Raw genomic sequence first — 20,252 nt, forward strand, 5'->3', positions numbered from 1 at the left:
TGTCCCCTTCTCCATCTCTCTCCTTGTCATTGTCCCTTTACCCTCTCTGCTCTTCCCTCTTCTCCTTCTCATTCCCTTGCCCACTCCCCCCCCCCCACTCCCCCTCCTTTTTCAACTTCTCTTTTATGCCAGCAATCAAGGTCACAGTCCCAGAGGCTTTTCATCTGTCCACAGAGGGGTCCTTGGCTGTGCTCTGGGCCAAAGTGAGGGTGATGCCCAGAGCTTCGTGGTTGGGGCATCCAGGAATCACCCTGTCTTCCCTGCCCCAGACAGCTCTTGAGCTAGGACAAACTGATCAGAATTTGCCTGTTTGGGAAGATCCCTTTATTGGCCTCTTCATCTCCACTGATGGTCAGGGGTCCTGAGCCCTCTTAACCTGGAAGTCCTTCCTTAGGTCTACCCCACATCCTGCATGCTGCAGGTCCCTGCAGTATAAATGGCTCTCTTGTCTTTAGCCCTTCCTGTGATTGGGCCCCTGACTCTTCCAGTCTCAACACCGGTCCCAAGTCATTTCCTCTTTCCCTTTTGCTCAGCCCCTCGGTCATGGGTCTGTGGCCCCTGTTCTTCTTCCCACTTTCCTCCAAGTCCTCTAGAGTCACAGACTGCCATCCTCATCTGTAAGGCTGGGCTAGAGGCCTGGGCAGGTCCTTTGTCTAGGGCCCTCTTCACAAGGCCTCTCGGGGGGGACTGGGGCCTCTTGCCTTCTCCCTCTACTGCTTCCGGTGGCTGGATGGACTGCTTGCCAGTGACAGGAATCTCTTTACAGCTTAATGTCTTTACAAGTCTAATGTGGCCCATGGTGGGGCCACTCAGGGGTTGGTAGGGGATAGGAAGAAGCCAGTTGGAGTTCATCCCATGCCCAGAGGAAGACTCCTGAGCATTGGCTGAGCAGTGGCCAGACTCTGCCGTGAAGGAGGAGCACCATCCCCTTCGTAGGCAAAAAAGTTCTTAGGGCACATGTTTGGCGAGGATGGGGAGACGAGGGTGGCTCTGGGGCATGCTGGGGTTGGAGCTGGGGAAGCCATCTTCCTAGCTTGGATGGCGTGACAGCTGTGACACCAGAATAGTCCCAGGGTGACTATTCTTCCCATTTCCTGAGCCCTTGAGGCCAGTGACAGGAGCCAGGTCCCAGCCCGAGGCCACTGCTGCTTCATTCCTTGTCCTCAACAGTGGTCCCCAAGACGAGGACTCTGCTCGGTCCCTTTTTTTGGAGGTAGCAGCTCTCTGGGTATGGTGAGCAAAGGATAGAGACGGAGCCCTCTCAGTATTCAGAGATGCTTCTAGAATGACTCCTGGCCTCAAGGCCCCCTGACTGTCAGGCCTCCCCATCCATCTCTGGGTGTCGTTCTGCCCAGCTCAGCACCCCTGTCTCTTGTCAACCCCTCTCTGCAGAAAGCCCGTGAACATGACCAAAGCCACCGTCAATTACCGCCAGGAGAAGACCCACATGATGAGTGCCGTGGACCGGAGCTTCACGGACCAGAGCACCTTGCAGGAGGATGAGCGACTGGGCCTCTCCTTCATGGACGCCCACGGCTACAGCCCCCGGGGTGAGTGCTTGGCCCTCCCGCCCCTTCCTCGTGGCTCTGGGCTCCACACTTGAACTAGTAGGACTGGGCCCCTCTGATGAGTTCTGTAACGCCTTGAACCCAAACTGAAGCATCTCTTGTTCTCCTGTGGGGTACCGGTGCAGGTGCTGGCAAAGCGGAGAAGGCACAGGTGTTGCTTTTGCCCCGGGAGAGCTTTAGGAAGATGGAGGACTTAGACACAGGTTCATCTGGAAGGAATGCGAGGTCACATGTTGATTGGGGGAAGTTCTCTGGGGGCTCAGTGTGATCAGAGGGGACCAGAGCAGTCTCACGGCCATTGAGCACCTGCTGTGTGACAGACAGGGGACCAGTGGCTAAGAAGGATTGCTCTGGAGTCCGACAGACCTGCATTTGCATCTCACATCCCCTAGCTGGGTGATCCGGGGAAAGTCACTTAATCTCTCTGGATGTCTGCTTCCTCATGTACAGAGTGGAGTTAAAGATCATCTCTGCCGGTAGTTCTGCTGGAAGACTAAGTTAGCTATTATGTGTACATCATTTAGTGCCGTGCCTGGCTTGCAGGAAGGATAGGGTGAATTAGCCACACGTGCTAGGAGCTTGTCCTAAATCATCTCCTCACACGTCTGTTTCTTCTAGTTAGTGTTGATTTGTACCAATGAAAATACGTCATGTTTGTGAAAGTCATGCAGTGATATATACCACAAACACTGGTGAACCACACTGGTGTATTAGAACATCATCTGGGGGGCGCCCGGGGGGCTCTGTCTGTGAAGCATCCGACTTCGGCTCCGGTCATAATCTCACGGTTCGTGGGTTCGAGCCCTGCATCGGGCTCTGGGCTGCCAGCTCAGAGCCTGGAGCCTGCTTCAGATTCCATGTCTCCCTCTCCCTCTGCCCCTCCCTGGCTTGCACTCTGTCTCTCTTGCAAAAATAAGTAAACGTTAAAGCAAATAATAATAATAAAAAAAGAACATCGTCTGGGTGTCCCTCCCTGAGTATATGCCCTACATCCCTCTTAGACATAAACATCCCCCTGAAATTTGTGTTTATAATTTCCTTACCTTTTGGGGAGCAGTTTTTCCACGTGGACACGCATCCCCAAAACAGTGCATTGTGTAACTTTGCTTGTTTCTGCGCTTTATAAAAAATGCAATCACACTGTATTTCGACTCAACATTGTGTTTCTAATGTCTACCCAGGTGGATATTTCGCTGTCATTTCTTGTATTTTCTCTGATGTATAGTTTTCCATTGTACGAGCGTATCGCAATTCATTTCTCCATTCTGCCATGCAGCCACATCTGATTTGCTTCCCGTTTTCTTGTTATTACAAACGAGGCTGCTCTGAATGTGCTTAAATGGGTCTCCAGATGCACCTGCGCAGGAGATTCGAGAAGCGGAGCAGCCGGCTCACAGAGCGTGTGCTTTGCTGCTCTTTAGAAGGCACTGCCGCCTTGTGTCCCGGAGTGGCTTTGCCCGTGCTCACGCCCGGCAGCAGTGAGTGAGAAATTCTGCTGCTCTCCGGCAAGCTCAGAGTTTGCCAGGCTTCTTCACTTTTGCCAAACTGGTTTGTATAAAACGGGAATTCTCTATAGTCTCAATTTGCATTTCTCTGATTACTAATGAGGTTGAGCATATTTTCAAATCATTACTGGCCATTCAGCTTTCTTCTTCTATGAAATGCCTGTTCATGCCTTTTACCTAATTTTCTATTAGGTTTTCTGTTGCTTTCTTAGTGGTTTTTAGGAGTTCTTTACATATTTAGGATGATAATCACTTTTCCCTTATGAATTGCAAATACCTTCTCCCAATTTGCGGCTCATCTTCTCAGGTTATTTATAGTGTCTGTGGAGGAACAAGTTTTTATTTTAACTTAGTCAAGTTCATCAATCTTTCCCTTTCTGATTTCGACTTTTTGTGTTTTCTTCAAGAGTTCCTCCCTCGCAGGGTCATAAAATATTTTTTTCTAAGCCCCTTTTTATATTTTGTGCTGAACATTTAAATCTTTACCCCTCTGTGATTAATTTTTGTGTGTGATATGAATTAAGGATTTTCTTTTTGTTTTTTTAAGGGCTACATTTTATTTATTTAGTTTTAGGTGTGTTTTTTTTTTTTTTTTTTTTTTTTTTTGAGAGAGTGCAAGCCAGGGAGGGCCAGAGATATGGGGGGACAGAGGATCTGCAGTGGGCTCCTCACTGACAACAGCAAGCCCGATGTTGGGGTCAAACTCAGGAGCCACGAGATCATGACCTGAGCCGAGGTTGGACGCTCGGCCGACTGAGCCACCCAGGCACCCCTGATCCCTTATATTTTTGATTTCCATTGCAAATGGTGCATTGTGTGGGTGTGTGTGGCAAAATCCACATAACATAGAATTCGCCACCTTGACCATTCTCCAGTGTGCAGTTTGGTGATATTAAATACATTCATAATGTTGGGAACCATCACGATCACCCAACACTACAGCTCTGTTCGTCTCATAAAACTGAAACTCTGTTCCCATGAAGCATTAACTCCCCATTCCTGCCTCTTCCCAGTCCCTGGCAACCCCCATTCTATTTGGTGTTTCTGTGAATTTGCTCTAGTTATCTCATAGATGTGGAGTCACAGGGCATCTGTCTTTTTATGCCTGGTCCGTGTCACTTAGCTTGTTTTTCAAGCTTCTTTCATCTTCTAGCATCTTTCAGAATTTCCCCCTTTTTAGGGTTGAGTAATATTCCACGGCATCCGTAGTGTACAAGGGCTCCGGTTTCTCCACATCCTTGTAACACTTGTTATTTTCTGTGTTTTTCTTGCCAGCAGCCATTCTAGTGGGTGTGAGGTCTTATGTCATTGTAGTTCTGATCTGCAGTTGCCTAATGACGCACCGTGTCATGTTGAGCATGTGCCATTTGTGTATCTTCTTTGGAGAAATATCTATTCAGGCAACTTTGCCCATTTTTGAATTGGGTTGTTTGGTTTTTTTTGTCCTAGAGTTTTAGGAGTTCTCTCTGTATGTTAGATTTTAAGCCCTTATCAGATATATGGTTTGCAAATATTTTCTCCTATCCTGTGGGTTACCTTTTTACTCTGTGGATTGTGTCTTTGAAGGCACAAATTTTTAAAAGTTTTCATGAGGTCCAATTTGCCTATTTTTTGTTTCTTGTTGCCTGTGCTTTTGGTGTCATAGCCAAGAAATTATTGCCAAATCCAGTGTTATGAAGCTTTTGCCCGTACTTTCTTCTTTATTTAAAAATTTTTTAAAAAATATTTTTGTTTATTTTTGAGACAGAAAGCACAAGCTGGGGAGGGGCAGCGAGAGAGGGAGACAGGAACCTCAGCGGGCTCCATGCTGACAGCAGAGAGCCTGATTCAGGGCTTGAACTCATGAGTCATGAGATCATGACCTGAGCTGAAATCAGATGCTTAGCCGACTGAGCCACCCAGGTACCCCAACCCTGTGTTTTCTTCTAAGAGTTTTATAGTTTTACCTCTTACATTGAGGTCTTTGATTCATTTTGAGTTGATTTTTGTATCTGGTGTGAGGTAGGGATCCAACTTCATTCTTTTGCATGTGGATGTCCAGTCTTCCTCAGCACAAATGGTACACTTTTAAAATATTACATTTCTAATAGTTGCTCCTATAGAGAAATGGAGTTGATTTTTTATGTGTATATATTGATCTTATATCCATACTCCCTGATAACCTTATTTATTAATTCTCATTTATCTATAGAATCTTTCAGGTTTTCTGAGTATGTTCAAAGGATCTGTAAATACTGCCAGTTCTGTTCCTTGTTTCATTTCTCCTTTTTTTTTCCCCTTGTCTTTCTGTGTGGCACTGGCTGGGGCCTCCAGTACTGTGTCGAATGGAAGTGGTTATAGCACGAATCCTTGCCTTGTTTTCCTGATTTCAAAAGGAATGCTTCTAACACGAAACACTGAGAATGAAGTTTGCTACAGTTTTTGGTAGAAATGTTTTGTCAGATTAACAAAATGCTCTTCAGTTTCTGGTTTGCTAGCAGGTTTTATTTAAATGGGCATTAAACTTACCAAATACTTTTTCTGCACTTACTGTCCTATGTATATTTTTTTATTTTGTTAATGAGGTGTGTGGTATTTTTCGATTTTATAAAATTAAAATAACTTTCCATGCCTGGGATAAATTCAGCTTGGTCATGATGCATTGCATTTTTTACGCCTTGTTGGATTCAGTATAGTTATAATATTGTTCAAGATTTCAAAGCTGTATTCCAGAGTGGGATTGGCCCATGATTTTTATTTTTTGTGCTATCCTTGTCTGGTTTTTGGTATCGAGATTCTGTTTGTCTTGTAAAATGCACTGAGGTCTCTTCTGTTTTTTCCTTGTTATGAAAGACTGGAATAATTGACACCTCGAAAGCTTGGTGGAATTCATCTATAACACAATCCTTTTCTGTTGTTTTCTTTACAGAAATATTTAGTTAATTTATTTATTGAGAGACCGTGCATGTGTGCAAGAGGGACGGGGAGAGGGGGAGAGAATCCCAAGCAGGTTCCATACCAAGTGCAGAGCCTGATGTGAGTCTTGATCTCATGAATTGTGAGATCATGACCTGAGCCCAAATCAAGAGTTGGACACTTAACTGACTGAGCCACCCAGGTGCCCCCTTTATGGAAAAATTTTAAACTTTTAATTCTGTTTAAAGGAGCAAAGGACTGTTGAAACTTTCTATTTTTTTTCCAATCCACTTGTAGTAAGTCTTATTTGTCCAGGAATTTTTCCATTTCATTTAAGTCTTCAAATTCACTGACATGCACTTATTTTTCAAGTTCTCTTTGTGATCTCCCTCATTAAATTTTCACCCCAGCCCTGCACGGTAGCTATTATGACTCATCTTACAAATGAGGAAACAGAGACGCTCAGACAGGGGACTTCACTTGTCAAACAGCCAGAAAGTGGCAGAGCCAGGATTTATTTATTATTATTATTATTTTTAAAATTTATTTATTTTTTAATGTTTATTCATTTTTGAGACAGAGAGAGCACGTGCTGGGGAGGGGCAAAGAGAGAGTGAGCAGGCTTCACGCTGTCAAGGCAGAGTCTGATGCGGGGCTCAAACCCATGAACCACGAGATCCTGACCTGAGCCGAAACCAAGAGTCAAATGCTCAACCGACTGAGCCACCCAGGCGCCTCCAGAGCCAAGATTTAAATGCAGGTCTTTCTGAGTTGCAAAGAGCTGTTTCTACTATCTCGTGCTAGGCCCCGAGGCACAGGCAGGATTTGGACAGCAGAGATAGGAAAGGAAGGGCATAGGGTGAGGGAACAGCATGTGCAGATGCGTGGAGGTGAGCATGTGAGGAAACCATGGAGAGGTGTGAATGGGTGGGGAAACTCAAGTGGGCAGCGTGGAGAGTGGGAGGTGGGGGCGGTGTGGGCACATGCCTTGCTGCTGAATCTTGTTGAGAGATCCAGAGAGGCAAGGTGCGTGGGCTCTGCCCTCCCACCAGCTCGCTGACAGCTGGGGAGACGTGGCCTAGGGAAGTCGAGCCCAGGCTCATTGCCATGTGGACACAGTGGGAACGATTAGTGCCGCCAGAGTTTTGAAAAGATGTACCTTCGGGCAGCGGTGGTCAGAGTTTGGGCTGGGGCTGGATGAGACGTGGCTGACGGTGAGAGGGGGAGTGGGCCCCGGGGCACAGCGTAGGGCAGGGAGAAGGCGTGACACAGGCGGGGGCCATGTGTCAACTCCTTTTGTCTCTCTCCACGCCCCGCCCTGGGCCAGCCTCCACCTCCTTGGCTTTCCAAACAGAGGAGGCCAGAGTTTTGTGGTGTGGAACAGAAAGCCGCGATGATTTTGATGCCTGCTTAGTCTGCGAACTTTACCATGGGGACCTCTCACGCTGAGTCAGTGGTGGCAGGCTGGCCGTGAAGCAGCCGGCTGGGGTCCTACAGTGGAGAAGGACCAAGGAAGGAAGGTCCCCGCTTGGCCAGCCAGCTGCCCTGGCTTTCTGGGACTAATTATGTCAACAGCCCCAACTACAGGTGCTCACTCTGTGCCAGGCACCGGACTGGGTGCTTTATGTGCATTATCTTGCTTAATATTTATCTAATCGTATTGGAGAGTAACGGTTTTTGTCTTCATTTGACATGTGACGAGGGAAGTTGAGGGAGAGGAAGTACCATCACCAAGGTGATGTGTGGAGATAGGATTTGATCTCAGGCCTATTTGGCTCCAGAGCCTGTCTCTTAATCACCACGTTACACTGTATCCCCTGAGGATGTTTCATGAAACAAACAAACAAAAAGCTCTCTGTGGTGAAACATTGCTATTTCTACTCATCTCTTGGAGATTTTTTTTTTTTTAACATTTATGTATTTTTGACAGAGAGAGAGAGAGAGAGAGAGAGAGAGAGAGACAGACAGACAGACAGAGCATGAGCGGGGGAGGGGCAGAGAGAGAGGGAGACACAGAATCGGAAGCACGCTCCAGGCTCTGAGCTGTCAGCGCAGAGCCCGATGAGGGGCTTGAACTCACGGTCCGCGAGATCATGACCTGAGCCAAAGTCGGACGCTCAACAGACTGAGCCACCCAGGCACCCCATCTCTTGGAGATTTAAAATGCACACTAATATGTAGAGGCCCTGAGAGGTCTTACAGAGAAAAAGACATATTTACTTTTGTTTCAACTGGAATTTCATAGATTCCTTTAATTTTTTTTTAATGTTCATTTATTTTTGAGAGAGAGAGACAGAGAGAGACAGAGCACAAGCAGAGGGAGGACAGATGGAGAGGGAGACACGGGATCCGAAGCAGGCTCCATGCTCTGAGCCATCAGCACAGAGCCCGACGTGGTGCTTGAACCCACGAGCTGCGAGATCATGACCTGAGCCAAAGTCAGAGGCTTAACCCACTGAGCCATCCAGGCACCCCTCATGGAGTCTTTTAAAACAGAGAACGCCTCGTCACCTTCCTTCTCTTCTTATTCTTCTTTTGAAATGTTTATTTATTTATTTTGAGAGAGAACGTGTGCATGTGTACATGTGAGTGGGGGAGGAGCAGAGAGAGAGAGAGAGAGGGAGAGAGAGAGAATCCCAAGCAGGCTCCACACTGTCAGCGCAGAGCCCAATGCGGGGCTGGGTCCCATGAACCCATGAGATTATGACCTGAGTTGAAATCAAGAGTTGGACCCTTTACCGACTGAGCCACCCAGGCAGCCCCACCCCCTTGTCTGCTTCTTTTTAATGGAGTAACACTTAGTCATCTACCATGGTCAGTATTTTCTGGAATGCACTTTAGCAAGCACTGTGTTAGGCAAGTCTCTCTTCTTTGGACCTTGGTTTCTCCATCTGAAGAATTAAGGGCTTGGGGTATCTGACCACAGTGGTGTCACTGGCACATGACTTGCCCTCCCACTGTAAGTAACTAGAAAATCTGGATAAAATGTGAAGTGATTGTTTTTAGACATTGGGCGGCAGGCAGCTCAGGACTGATTCCTAAGAGAAGAGAAATAAATGAGGTGGGCCATGCCATCACATTGCCTGTCTGCCTGGAGGCAGTTTTCAAACGGAGGCACAGGACTGAGGGACCCAAGCAGGGCAGGGCAGGGCAGTCCCCCTGATTCGAAGAGAAGGGACTTGGCGTTTGGGGGAGGTGAGCAGCACAGGAGTCTGTCCTGGTGTCATGCCTTCGTTCTGTCAATCATGAGTAGGAAGCAGAGGCCCGGCACTGAAGGTTCCCTAGGAAGGCTCTTGTTGGCTAAGATCTGAAGGATGGATGTGAGTTCACCAGGCAGGAACAGGAGGGAGAAGGGTGTTGGAGGTGGTGACAAGGGAGGGTGCTGGCATCTAGGCCCTCCTGGGAGTTCCTCACCTGCCCCGTCTAGCTCAGACCTGGGCAGAGAACAGCCATGAGCAACACGGAGGGCTGGCCTTGACTAAGCCCCTGCATGGTACCCAGGACAAGTGGAGGGAAATGAGTGGTGAGTGTGTGAGAGGGAGTGTCCAGAGTGGGGCACTTTTCTCAGTGCCACAACCTGATCTGGGGGACCATGGTGGGATGTCCTTGGGGAGGCTGACTGGGAGAGCAGGGAGTTGGTGGGCCTGGGGGGAGGGGATAGTTTTCCCTGGGTGTGTGTGTGTGTGTGTGTGTGTGTCGCTGTGAACCCCTCGACCTGTTCCCGGATTGGCTGAGGCCGCTGCACAGGCTGACAATGGAAATGCTTGCACAGGAGAAATGCTTCTATTCAGGTGCCTCGCATTAATCTATGGAGGGGGTGGCAGCGGCAGCTAATTTGGGGATTTGCTTGTCTTTGAATGGGGGTAATTACTGGGAGTTGCCAATTGTTCCAGATTGTTCCCTGGAAGAAGGGGAGGGGGGTACTCCCCTGAGCTCTGCTGAGCGCTGCCCCCTGCAGGCAGTGTGGTGAGGTCACAGAGGGGTGGTCCGGGCTGGGGAGCCACAGGACAGAGTCAGGGGAGCCCAGGATCCCAGCAGGCGGGGCTGGGCCGATAGGGCCCTCCGAGGTCACGTGACCCAACCCGCTCATTTTACAGCCGGAAAAACCGAGGCAGGAGGGAAGGGACTTGCCCAGGGGTGCGCCGCGTGGGCCCAGCCAGGCTGCTCGGCCCCAGGGAACAGCCTCCATGTTGGCCATGCTCCCCCGCCCCTCCCCCATCTCCGGGTCTGTCTGGAACTCCCCAGCCTGGGGGCTGTGCGCGTCAGGAACCCCCTGTCCTTTCTCTGACTGCAGGAGACCAGCGCAGTGGCGGGGTCACTGAGGCCAGCAGCCTCCTGGGGGGCTCACCGCGGCGTCCGTGTGGCCGGAAGGGCTCCCCATATCACACGGGGCAGCTGCACCCCGCAGTGCGCGTGGCCGACCTCCTGCAGCACATCAACCAGATGAAGACGGCCGAGGGCTATGGCTTCAAGCAGGAGTACGAGGTGCAGGGCCCCAGGCCAGCCGGGCCCCCTCGCCAGGGCCTTGCCTGGCTCCCCCTCACTGTGGACCCTGACCCTGGGCAACCCTCAGCCTAGCCTGGGATGGACCTTTGCTCTGACATCTGACAGTCCCTAACTCGACCTAATTTTTTTCTTTTTACCTTGATCCCAACCTCAGACTGACCTAGTTTCTCACACTCGTCCTAACCCTCGCTTGAAATCTGACCTTGAATCTTCTCGTAGTCTCCATCTGGACCCTGATCATGATCTCTATCCTCTCCCCGATATGACTCTGACCACCAATACCGACACTGACCTCTAACCTAACACCCAGTCCGACTTTGAACCTGACTCATCCTAAGTTCCATTTGAACTCTAATTTGAAGCCTGTCCTCCCTCCATCTAGACTGTGACACCACCTTATTCTAATCTCAGTTTGACTTTCGCCTTTATCTTCTTCCCAACTCAAACCTGGATTTACCCTAAACCTGACCCTCATTCTAACGTGTCTGTAAACTCTGACCCTTTCCTCCCCTTGCTTTTGCTCTTAGTCCTTTGCCGATAAAGGGATATACAGTGACTATCTCAGGCTCCAAGTTGAACCCTGCCTCTGGCCCTTATCTGTGGTCCCACCTGTATCCTGTTGAGGGGATGGGGTCTTACAAGGGAGGGGGGTTCTCTGCCCCATTGACAACCACTTTACTTTCCCTTCTGGCAGAGCTTCTTTGAAGGCTGGGATGCCACAAAGAAGAAAGACAAGGTCAAGGGCAGCCGGCCAGAGCCTGTGCCTGCCTGTGAGTCCTGGGGAAGGGCCTGGAACCGGGGCAGTGATGGGAGGGAGCAGGGAGGGCGAGAGCGGCCAGAGTGAACCGCTTATTGAGGGCCTCCTACGTGCCAAGCCACGTGCTGATTATTACACGCATAATTTTACTTGTTCCCCTTAGTAACCCAGTGACATGGGACATATTATAACCCCCACTTTACAGATAAGGAAACTGAGGCTTGGGAGGGTAAGCCCCCTGCTCCAGGTCACACAGCTAATACTTGCTGAGTAGCACATGACCTTGGGCCTCCTTGGTACCACAGCCCAGATTCTAACCACTGGCCTGTCCTGCCTTCTCTGGTGCCGAGAGCCTCCTGGTCAGCCCCGAGCCTCTGGGTCCCCTGGCTGTCCTGCCTGTGCCACACCTCAGGCCTCCAGGAAGCCTTCCTTCGTTTCCCTAGCTCTGCACTCCCCAACCCACCCCATGGCCACCTGCTTTGTGTTTCCAGATGATCGGCACCGAGTGAAACTGCCCCCGATGCTGGGAGGCCCGGATGCCGACTACATTAACGCCAACTACATAGACGTGAGTGCCTCGCCGTCATCCCTGCTGGCCTGGCCCTGCCCACTCCAGGCGCACTGCCCAGGGCGGGGAGGGAGGGGGGGTGGGCAGAAACCTGGCAGGGAATACATGGGGGTTTGCCCCCACCTCCCGCAGTCAGCTCCAGGGAGCTCAGAGGAGGGGAGGGCAGAAGAAAGCCATCAGGAAAGCTTCCCCCAGGGCAGACAGATGGGGGGCTTGAGGGAAGCAGAATGAAGGCAGGTGGGCAGACAGCTAGGCCTGGAGTTGAGGAAGGAGCCCCTCTCAGTGAGGGGCCAAGTGGGGTTCGCATGGCACAGAGTAAGGCTGCAGGGAGGCAGGGGCTGGACTGTGCAGGCCTCAGATGGCAGGTTTAGGAGTCTGGCCTTTCGCCTGGGGTACCAGGGAGTTGCGAAAGGTGTTCTGTGATCAGAGTGGTACTTTAAGAATAACAACTCATGTTTATCCAGCATGTACTGTGTGCCAAGCACTGTGCTAAGCGCTTTATACGGAAGATGTCATTTTCTATCAACCCTACAATCATGCTACGCGGTAGTTAGCATGATGGCCTCACTTTACAGGTGAGGAGACAGGCTCAGAGAGGTGGAGCTGCTTGTCCAAGGTCGCATAGCGAGGGAGTGGGCAAATAGGGACTCACATCTCAGCCTGTGTCTCCAAAGCCTTTGCTGCTAACCATCAGGCTGTCCTAGCGTCCAGTGTAGCAGCTGGGTCTGGCTGGACCAGAGGAAGGGGCTAGGGACAGGGCAGGGAGCCAGGACGCCTGGGTTTGGGTGATGAATCTGCTCCCCAGGTGTAAATGAGGGTGAGGTGGGACAGGGCCCAGGGACCCTGGTCAGACTCCCCTGTCCTGACAGCAGGCCAAGTTTGGGAGAGAATCGTTTCTTCACTTATCGGATGTATTTTGAGCGGCCACTATGTGCCAGGCCTTGTGCTGGACACCAGAGATACAGCAGTGAACAAGATAGACAGCGTCCCTGCTCTCCTGGAATGTGTAGGTGCTAGTGAGGGAGACCTATAAACATACAGACAAGTGAAATAACCTCAGATTAGCTGGGAAAGCACAGGCCAGAAAAGAGGAATGACCAGTGTCACACAGCGAGTCAGTGGTAGGGCCAGAGTTAGCCACAGCAGGCTGCATGGAGGCGGGGGTTTGAACTGGCTTTGGGTGGCCAGAGAGGAAAGGGCGGGAATGGGGGGCAGCAGGAGCGAAGGAGGAGGAAGGTGTGCACGTGGGAGGCAGGACAGTCAGGGACTCTGGAGACCTCTCCCTCTTCTTCACCTCCTGGGGGCCAGAAAATATGCTGCCCCATGTTTTCCAGAATTCCTTGCCTTCTCCCCCACCTCCCATGCTCTCCCTTGCCTGGGGTACGGGCCGGGCCGGTCCTGGCCTCTTAGACTTGGGCAACAGGAGCCTCTTCTGGGTCTTCTCAGTGTCCCAGGTGGCTTCCCTTGGGCCCCGGGAGGCTCAGGCCACTTCCTGCTCTCCGGCGCAGCCCGGCCCCCGCTCTCCAGCCCAGCCCGGCTCCCATCTCTGCTCTGCCTCCCCTGCTCACATCGCCCATCCTGGCCACTCCTGTGCTCCGTCCATCTCCATCTGCCTCTGGCCTAATATCTGTCTCTTTTGCTTTGTACTGTTCCCTCACTGGAATCATTAAGATTCGGATAAACCGTGAAGTAAGTATCTCTCTCCCCGTCTCCTCCTCCTCCTCCTCCTCCTCCTCTTCCTGTCTGTCTGTCTGTCTCACCAGCTGTATCTCAGACTCTCTCACGGTCTCTAGCTGTCTCTCTTTTTCTCTGTCCCTGTCTCTATCCTCCTTCCCCTCCACTCGTGTGCCCAATGCCAACCGTCCGTTTCAGCAGCCTGGCCAGGGGCCACTCGGGGCTGCAGATTTGACTACCCCTGTTGTAAGCAATTCCTTCCCCTCCACCACTGCCTGGAGATGGGGCGTCAGGGTTGGGGTGCTTCCACAGGCCCCAGTCACCAGCCACCACCTTCTGTCACCTTCGTCCCCCAGATCCCCATGCCCGATGAGTCTCACTAGCTGTACCTTCTGCGGGGCCCTGGGAGAGGCGGGCGGGGGATGCTGCTCTGGGTGCCCCATTTCTGTTGCTTGGGGGGCAGGGTCTTCAAGGAAGTAAGAATGGTCCTGCCGGTCCCCTTAAAACTAGTTTCTCTGGGTGTTCAAATCCCTTTGTGGTCAGTTTGCTTGAAACTCAGACCTAACCACTTTGCTGCCAATTTATCCCTACTTGGAATGTTTTATTTTGGGGGTGCAGTTTGGGTATTCTGTTTTTAAAACTTAGGTCATCTCTGGACCTTCCAGGAATATTTTTTTAAAATCCTATTCGTCTAGTAATCCTTTAATTTGGCTTTTAATATACATTCAACCCTTGAGTAGCATAGGTTTGAACCGCGCTAGTCCACTTTCTTACTTTTTTCTAAAAATAAATACAGTACAGTATTGCAAATGTATTTCCTCTGCCTTTTGATTTTCTTAATAATATTTTCTTTTTTGTAGTTTATTTAAGAATATAGTGTATAGTACCATATATCATATGAAAATACGTGTTACTTGACTGTTTATATTATCAGTAAGGCTTCCGGTCAACTAGGCTATTAGTAAAGCTTTTGAGGGGTCAAAAGTTATGTGTGGATTTTCAACTGCCCCAGGGGGTCAGCACCCCTAACCCCTATACGGGTTCAAGGGTCAACTGTATATTATTTTTTTTAAATAACATTTGATAACCTGATGGGATTGTTTGCTATTTCGTGGGTACCTTTCTATTTTACCTCCTTTTTTTCTTTTAAAAAACGTAGTTCTTATGTTTTTTTAAGATTGTAAAAATATAGTTCATTATCATATTTCAGACAGTACAGAAATATACACATCTCTGTATATATGAAGTGAAAGGTCCATGTGGTGACAGCTGCTGGAGGGCGAGCAGCTGGTCCCAGACATGCCCCGCCCCCCATTTTGAGTGTGCTTAAACAGTTTGTAAAGATCCCAAGTTTAAATGGAATATTAGGCCCATGAAATGCAGTGGATATACTCAGCCCTAGCGCCCCCTTTAGGAGGTGGTGAATATAGGTACAGTTGGTACAGTTCTTTTTTTTTTTTAAATGATTTTATTTATTTTTGAGAGAGAGAGACAGACAGAGTACAAGTTGGGGAAGGGCAGAGAGAGCGGGAGACACAGAATCCGAAGCAGGCTCCAGGCTCTGAGCTGTTGGCACAGAGCCCGACACGGTGGGGGGGGGGGGGGGGGGCTCGAACTCCTGAGCCATGAGATCATGACCTGAGCTGAAGTTTGAGGCTAAACCAACTGAGCCACCCAGAGCCCCTAGGTACATTTCTTTATATCTGAATCTCCATACAACACATAGTCCCACCCTTTTGGTTCCTTGTTGTCGCCCTTCGGTGCCCTGAGGAGACTTGGTTTAATACACCTTCACATGCTAGTCAACAAGAGTGTCATCGGCTGGGCACCTGGCTCTGTGCCAGCACCCTCAGGCCCATCATTTCCTCTTTACCGTACTCTGAGAGGGAGGGACTAGCAGTTGGTGGATGAGAAAATGGAGCCTTAGAAAAGTTCAGTGACTTGTTCATGGCCGCACGGAGCTGGGCCTCAAGCCCAGTAGGAGCCCTCCACCCTCATACTAGACTGTGGTTCTCTCCCGGTGAGGAGCGTCCAGATGCCCTGGGGTTCTTGTCCGTGATGCAAGTGGTCAGTCCCCCGGAACCACCCAGCGAGAGGCTCCAGGCAGCCAGGGGTGTGTTCCCCAGGAGTCGGCGCCCAGGTCACGCTGATGCTCAGGGCGTGAGGACCAGTGTGCTCTCAGATGCTGGTTTCTCAAGTGGGTGTGCTCCAAGTGATCTGTTTAACACCTGATCGTCTTACACTTCCCACTGTAGCGTTCTCCGTGTAATAGAATCGTGCAGGAACGCACATGTGCAATGGAAAAGTTAATGTGCAGGTACTGAGGATTATCTGTTTAAAACTTGTTCAGCTATGTACTGTATCGGCTGACTAGCTTGGGTGCTGGCACTGTGCCGGGCACCGGAGGGCGGGGCAGAGATGGGTGAATCAGAAGGGATGCTTGCTGTCATGTGGGAGTCTCAGGTACACGGCTTTTAGGGGGAGTGGCTTCTTCCCAGCTTGACCGGTGCTGGAGGTGGGAGGGCAGCCCTGGGAGCACCTTTGCTGGGCCTTCCCCTGGGACCCCGGTTGCCCAGCAGCTCAGCCGAGGACTTGAGGCAGAGGCGGCGGCTGGGGAATTAGTGTATATCCAGAGCGGTTCCGCTAGTGAGGGCGGAGTGGCTCTGGGGCGCTCTTCACCATGGGTAAGTTTGACTGTGTTTTGGGCATGCTGTGTAGCTATAGACCAGCATCTCTGGGGTCGGTGTCTCACTGTTATCCGCATGCTGCAGAAGGGACCAGAGGCTCCGAGAGGCTGAGGGGCCGGCTACTCCAGTGGGTCTTGAGATCCGGCACTGGTACCACCTGGGAGCTGGTTGGGATTGCACAATCCTGGGCCCCACCCCAGACCTTCCGACTCTGAATCTCCCTTTCAGCAAGATCCGCAGGAGATTCCTGTCCACGTTAAAGGCTGAGAAGTGCCTTTTTAGTGCCCAGAGTCACATGGCTGTTCTGTAGAGCCGAGCTAGGAACCCAGGTCAACTTGACTCTCCACACTCAGATTCTTTTTTTTTTTTTTTTAAACTTTGTTTATTTTAAGAGAGAGAGAGAGCAAGTCGGGAGGGGGGAGAGAGAGAATCCCAAGCAGGCTCCAAACTGCCAGTGCAGAGTCTGATGCAGGGCTCGAACTCACGAACCGCGAGATCGTGACCTGAGCCTAAGTCAAGAGTCAGGCGCTTAACCCACTGAGCCACCCAGGCGCCCCCGAACTCAGATTCTTAACCCCTGCAGTAAGCCGTCTGCCCTAGGAATTCTTGACATCCATACTGTTTGAATCTTCAGGGATACGCTTTTTGAACTTTCAAGTAGTAGCAGGTGCTAATAGTTGTTATTGATTAAGTACTGACCTTGACCTACGTTCCTTTGTTTACTCCTCGCAACAGCCCTAGGAGGGAAATACTGTAATTCCCATTTTGTAGATGTGAAAATCGAGGCATAGTGAAATGATAGGATTTGCCTGAGGGCACACGGCTAGCAAGAGTTAGAGCTGGGATTTGAACTCTGGCAGCCTGACTCCAGGGTTCCCTGTGCGCCAGAGTAAGGGGGAGGGGAGCTGGGTTGTGGCCGTGAACTTGAGGTGAGCAGCCGAGCTTGATTGTTCTCTGTTGCATCAGTGCTGCAGTACTTTTTCCCTTCCCATGTTGTCTGCATTGATGCCCTGGGTGTCACGTGAGGGCAGGACCTCGGGGTTTGGCTGTGGCTTCGGGGTGGGAGTTGGGGCTGGCTCCCCTTTGCAGCCTGAGGGCTCCGGGATGGAGGATACAGTAGCTCTTGCCCTCTCTTTTGTGGGAGATAGTGTAGGTAAAGTGCTTAGCACAGTATGTGATCATAATCGGGTCTCAAAAAATTATTATTGATTTTAAAGATTCAAAAAACATTTTGTCTGAGGGCCATGAGTAACCCATGTGCCCATCTGCTTCCAGCCTGAAGCCTTCATCTGGGTCCCTGGGTTCCCCAAACTCTGGATGACATGTCACGGGGAGGGGGCACTGCCCATCTGGTTGCCACGAGGGGACTGGGGTGACTGATAAGACCCAGCCTGGGGTCTGGGGTTGATTAGGCCTCTGGGGCTTTGGGGACACCCTGGTAACTTGGGCAGGGTCACCATGGTCTTTATTTGTGTCCAAACAGCTGGGCTGTAAGCTGATTGTGGGTAATTCCCCCCAGTTTGTGGGTGGAGAGACCTTTTAGGCCCATAAAGGAGTCGTGTCCTCTGTGGTGTCACACTGCAGAGAGGCAGAGATGGGTTTGGACCCAAGACACTGGTGTCCCAGCTGCTCTTCCCTCCTTGCTGGGGGGCTGGGAGGGCAGGGCCACCCCGGTTTGGAGGGCCTAGGGAAGAGGGTGGACAGTTGCCTCTGGGTGTGTGTGCTGCTTCTGGGACAGGAGGGCAGAGGGGGTGAGATCTGAAGGAGTGCGGGGCTGCTCCCTGGGGTCTCACGGCACCCTCTTCTCCCGTTCCAGGGTTACCACAGGTCAAACCACTTCATAGCCACTCAAGGTACCTGCACCTCTGCCCGTGTGCCCCCGTGTGCTGAATGCCCTCTGCCGCCTTTCTGCCTTCGCTCTGATCTGCTTGACTCCCCGTCTGCTCCCTGCTGTCTCTCTACTGTCTGAGCCCCACTGTCTGGTTGGGTCTTCTGGAATCCGGCCACCAGTCTCTGCCCCTCTTTGTGTTTGTGTCTCCCCTACATGCTCAGCGCATGTCTGCCCATCTGTCTGTCTTTGAGGTGGTGCATGCAGAAGAGGGGAGCCAGGCTCAGTCCTGACGAGTGTGGATTGTGCCTTTCGGGGGTGGGGTGGGGTGGGGTGGGCGGTTCCTGGGACCCGCTGGCTGTCTTCCCCCTGCCCCCGCCAACCATTTACTTGTCCATCCCTCCGGGAGACTTGCACTATAGACCAAGGATCTAGCCCTCCAGCTCTGCCCCCCTGGGTTTCACTCAGGATGATTGGGGTCTCCAGCCAGGCCCTCTCTGATGCTCTCAGGGCCCTCCAGGCACAAATTGGCATTGGGTGGGGTGGGCGTGGAATGAGCACGAAGCTCGAAGCCCTCCATGGGGCTCGGGAGACTCCTGGCCTGGGGTGGTGGTGCCGGGCAGCAGGTGTGCTGGCCCTGGGTGGAGACCTTGCCTCAGGGACTAGCACCCTCTGCGCCCCAGGGCCGAAGCCCGAGATGGTCTACGACTTCTGGCGCATGGTGTGGCAGGAGCACTGTTCCAGCATTGTCATGATCACCAAGCTGGTGGAGGTGGGCAGGGTAAGCAGGGCCTTGGGGTGAGGGGGTAAGGCGGGCCAAGGGGGGCAGCGAAGAGCCTACTGAGCCTTCCCGTGGGACTCCAGGTGAAGTGCTCACGGTACTGGCCGGAGGACTCAGACATGTACGGGGACATCAAGATCACGCTGGTGAAGACGGAGACTCTGGCCGAGTATGTCGTGCGCACCTTTGCCCTGGAGCGGGTGAGTCTCCTGTCACGTGGTCCCTCCAGGGGTGCCTGCAGAGGTGGGGCAGAGTCCACCTCCCGCCTGCCAGCGCAGAAGCAGGAGAGGTGAGGAGGGCTCCGCTGTCTTCCTTGGCAAGGCAGTCGCTCTGTGACTGGGGAGCACTGCTGGAGGACAGGAAGGGGAGCGTTGCAGGGAGCAGTGCGGGAGGACAGGAAGGGGAGGACTGCAGGGAACACTCATAGAGGACAGGAAAGGGAGTACTGCAGGGAGTATTGATGGAGGACAGGAAGGGGAGCACGGCAGGGAGCAGTGTTGGAGGAGAAGAAGGGGAGCACTCCAGGGAGCAGTGCTGAGGACAGGAAGGGGAGCACTGCAGGGAGCAGTGCTGGAGGACAGAAAGGGGAGCATTGCAGGGAGCAGTGCTGGAGGACAGAATGGGGAGCACTGCAGGGAGCAGTGCTGAGGACAGGAAGGGGAGGACTGCAGGGAGCAGTGCTGGAGGACAGGAAGGGGAGGACTGCAGGGAGCAGTGCTGGAGGACAGGAAGGGGAGGACTGCAGGGAGCACTCATAGAGGACAGGAAAGGGAGCACTGCAGGGAGCACTCATAGAGGACAGGAAAGGGAGCACTGCAGGGAGCAGTGCTGGAGGACAGGAAGGGGAGCACTGCAGGGAGCATCGATGGAGCACAGGAAGGGGAGCACTACAGGAGGACAGGAAGAGGAGCATTACTGGGAGCATTGTGGGAGAACAGGAAGGGGACTGCCCTTTACTGATGACTCCAAGAGGAATTGGAGATGATGACAGCTGCCAGGTGTTGGTCCTTCTCTGCACTGAGCATCGTGCTGAGCTGTGACATGTGTTGGTTCCACTCTGAAAACTCTGGAATGAGATGTTTCCATTAGTCCCATTGTACAAATAAAGACAATGAGGTGGAGTCATTGCGTCACTCAGGAGGCCACATGGCCAGTGACTGGCCGAGTCCTCCCGTCTGTGATCCCATTTGATCCTCTGTAAATCCTCAAAGGAGACACTTTCCCCCTTCAGACTAAGACCAGAGAGTCAAAGTGACCTCTTGGGGGTTGCACGGCAACGCGGTGGCAGAGGTGGGTGATTGGCAGACAGGTTTAGGCGTCAGGCAGGCCCTGGCCCCTTTCCTGTGTCATGCTCGTCTTGTCTAACCTCGAGCAAACAGTTTCTTCTCTCTGGGCGCTGGTTTTCTCGCTGGTACGATGAGCCATCAATACCCATTCGTAAGTTTCTCACTGGGATTAATTGAGATCCTGGGGTGAGATGCTT

At 51.7% G+C, this 20,252-nt stretch overlaps 1 protein-coding gene across 2 annotated transcripts in view; it reads left to right on the forward strand.

The window, feature by feature from the left end:
• Positions 1-98: 98 nt before the first annotated feature.
• LOC109256765 (receptor-type tyrosine-protein phosphatase U-like) overlaps positions 99-20,252 on the forward strand; it is a 31,007-nt gene continuing 10,853 nt past the window's right edge. Inside the window, exons 1-8 of one of the 2 annotated variants that reach the window (XM_053898210.1) lie at positions 99-1,550; positions 10,263-10,453; positions 11,169-11,244; positions 11,723-11,799; positions 13,471-13,488; positions 17,977-18,013; positions 18,672-18,769; positions 18,853-18,969. In XM_053898210.1, coding sequence (XP_053754185.1) covers positions 1,406-1,550; positions 10,263-10,453; positions 11,169-11,244; positions 11,723-11,799; positions 13,471-13,488; positions 17,977-18,013; positions 18,672-18,769; positions 18,853-18,969 — 759 coding nt within the window. In that variant the 5' untranslated portion in view covers positions 99-1,405. The remainder of the gene's footprint in view (positions 1,551-10,262; positions 10,454-11,168; positions 11,245-11,722; positions 11,800-13,470; positions 13,489-17,976; positions 18,014-18,671; positions 18,770-18,852; positions 18,970-20,252) is intronic. The other variant, XM_053898216.1, reaches the window with a different exon arrangement.

This window comes from Panthera pardus, unplaced genomic scaffold (assembly GCF_024362965.1).
Source record: "Panthera pardus isolate Hobbes unplaced genomic scaffold, ASM2436296v1 HiC_scaffold_11, whole genome shotgun sequence".
In the NCBI taxonomy this organism is placed as follows: Eukaryota; Metazoa; Chordata; class Mammalia; order Carnivora; family Felidae; genus Panthera; species Panthera pardus.